General features: G+C 38.2%; 1 protein-coding gene across 1 annotated transcript in view; it reads right to left on the bottom strand.

The window, feature by feature from the left end:
* The window catches only part of SLC9C1 (solute carrier family 9, subfamily C (Na+-transporting carboxylic acid decarboxylase), member 1), a 101142-nt gene that overhangs the window by 18768 nt on the left and 79566 nt on the right, over window positions 1-2808 (bottom strand). Inside the window, exons 23-24 of the mRNA XM_005873327.2 lie at window positions 1661-1759; window positions 957-1130 (exon numbers count right to left, since the gene is read on the bottom strand). Of these exons, the coding sequence (XP_005873389.1) occupies window positions 957-1130; window positions 1661-1759 (273 nt within the window). The remainder of the gene's footprint in view (window positions 1-956; window positions 1131-1660; window positions 1760-2808) is intronic.

Here is a 2808-nt window from a genome sequence, read left to right as displayed (position 1 = left end):
CTGCCAGAGGGATGTCTGACTGCCAGCTTAGGCCCGTTCCCCTGGGGAGCGGGCCTAAGCCAGCAGGTGGACATCCCCTGAGGGGTCCCAAACTGCAAGAGGGCACAGGCCGGGCTGAGGACCCCCCCACCCCGAGTACACAAATTTTTATGCACCGGGCCTCTAGTTGAAAATAAAAAATTGGTGTCATTATAACTTATATTCTTTTATGTATTTATGGGTTCAATTTTTGCTGCTATTGTTCTTTGTGTGTTCAAATTAGGCCAGTGGGAGCCTCTGTTGCTTTGAGGACTTTGTCTTCAATCTCGTCTAGGGAAACTCCCATCCACTTTACTCAATTTTTCTATTAACAAATCTTAGCCGTCTCAGTTTTCCCCCTTTTTACCCTTCAGATTTTGTATTCATAGTTAACACATTCCACCTAATTTCCTCATCGGAGATCTCATATGATTGGTTTTTCTGATTAAATGCTTCTTTCAATAGTGTAGGTTAACTTTTATTTATTTATTTTTAGTCCTCACCTGAGGATATTTTTCCCATTGCTTTTCAGAAAGGAGGGAGAGAGGGGAGAGAGAGAGACAAAGAGAGAGACAGAGACAGAGACATCTGACTGGTTGCCTCCCGCATGCACCTGGACTAGGGGCCAGGAGCAAACACGCAACCCAGGTACCTGCTCTTGACCAAGAATTGAACGCGCAATCTTTCTGTGCCCAGGTGGACACACAAACCACAGAGCAACACTGGCCAGGGCATTGTAGGTTAACTTTTGCAAGGTATTTTGTCAGGATGTTATACAGGATAAGTACAATTATGTTAACAAATTCTGTTCCTTTGCCATTTTTTTTAATTCCCACTAGATGGTAAGCATATACAGTACTAAGTACAAAGATAATCTTAAATTTGATACTAGATATTTAACAAGATACAACAGTAAGACATAGGTGATGTTTTCTGACCTCCACTACAGTTTTGCAGATGGCAGAATATTTCATGGGTTCATTAGTTAAACAGTTCAGCTCTCCTATTGTTTCCCCACTGATCACATAGTCTGTGAAAATTATCTGGTGATCTTTTTCCTCTGATTCAGAGAGTAATTGGTCAGCTATCAAACCTGATTTTGATCTTTGAAGCTGTTTAGGAACAAAAAAAGAGAAAAATATGTATGCCAGATAATATACCAAAACTATCTAATTTATGGTTTTCTTTACTGTTGGTTTTAATAATTTTAATAAGTGCATATTATTTTGAAAATATTTATTACTTGTATTTTAAGCATATTTATTAAATTAGTAATGACTTAGAAGCAAAGCATTCTTAAATACTTCAATCTTTCTGATTCCTCCTACTCAGTCAACCTATACCTGCCTTAAATGGCTTAATGCCCAACTCAGACAAATGCAAGATGAATAACAATTTATATTATAATTTTTATCTTAAATATGATCCTTTTATTTTTTTGTTATCTATGGGAAAGTACAGCTTCAAAGGTGGTGGGTGGCGTTATCCATTGTGTTTGAACAAGAAGAATTGCTATTCAGATGGTAGCTGCTAACTTAAAAAAGAAACAGTGTAGTCCTTAACAGAGAAAACTACTAATTCTCAATTTTATAAAGTTTTTAACTAATGCTCACAAGTGAATTTATAAATAACTCTTCCTTACCTTTATCATACCTGAAATAATTACATAAATTCCTAAGGTCTCATCACCTTCTTCAAATATAGTATTTCCACAATCAAAAGTTATAAGTTTGGCTTTTTCCTAGAATATAATCACCAAATACATGCTATAAACAATATTTTAGCAGTGGTTGGGGATGTTGAAGTTTACACTTTAATACTGTTTTTACAATTTTAAAGTAAATATCACTCAGTAAGATTTGAGGCATTGCATTAGTAATAAATTTGTAAGAGAAAATAGAAATTATGAATAGCAAAGAGGAAAAGATGAACATTCATACATATATCTGATGGGGAATTTATACATGGGTTAAGAAGAAATAACCTAACCTAGGAATAAGAATGTAATGGAAGAATGAAAATATTTTGTCTGGATGAAAAATAATAACAGATGCAGGCTAATGGCAAATACATGTTTCATATATACTTATGCTCTTAAACATCAGATGAATAAAAATGTATTTATTCTAAATATTTTAATCAGGTAGACAAATATAACTGGTCTTTTGGCACCAAGTAGATGTAGAGAAAGAATCTATATATATAAAAGCCTAAGTGATCGGCTGACTGGCTGACCAGCCAACCAACCAGTAGCTATGATGGACACTGACAACCAGGGGGCAGAAGCTCAACACAGGAGCTGCTGAACTGCATTCACTGGCAGCTGTGGTTCTTGGGTGACACACTGGAACCAGAGAGGAGGGAGCCCGATTCCCAGGGTGTGTCACAGAGAACTGCCTTCTTGCAATCCGAGACCCCTCAGGGGATGTCAGAGAGCCGGTTTCGGCCTGATCCCCGTAGGCCAGGCCGAGGGACCTCACTGGTGCACGAATCCGTGCATCAGGCCTCTAGTGTTATTAGAACAAGATAGGCCCATTTATTTGTTTATTCCATAAACACTTACTGAGCAACCCTATTCAATAAGCGAAGTATCAGGGGATGAAGAGTCAGAAGACAAATGAGTTAAAAAATATAGTTCACAGAGAAAAAATGGCGACCAGCAGGAAGGCAGGGAGGGAGAGAGTGTGAGAGCACAAGGAAGTGATACAGGAGTGTGTGGACGTGTGTGGTGTGTGTGTGTATGAGCTAGGGACAGTTAGATTCTGCAGGTCTTCTAAGGGGCTGCTAAAC

The sequence above is a fragment of the Myotis brandtii genome, unplaced genomic scaffold, assembly GCF_000412655.1.
Source record: "Myotis brandtii unplaced genomic scaffold, ASM41265v1 scaffold406, whole genome shotgun sequence".
Classification (NCBI taxonomy): domain Eukaryota; kingdom Metazoa; phylum Chordata; class Mammalia; order Chiroptera; family Vespertilionidae; genus Myotis; species Myotis brandtii.
Note: the sequence above shows the minus strand (reverse complement) of the source record. Positions and strands in the feature narration are given on the sequence as shown.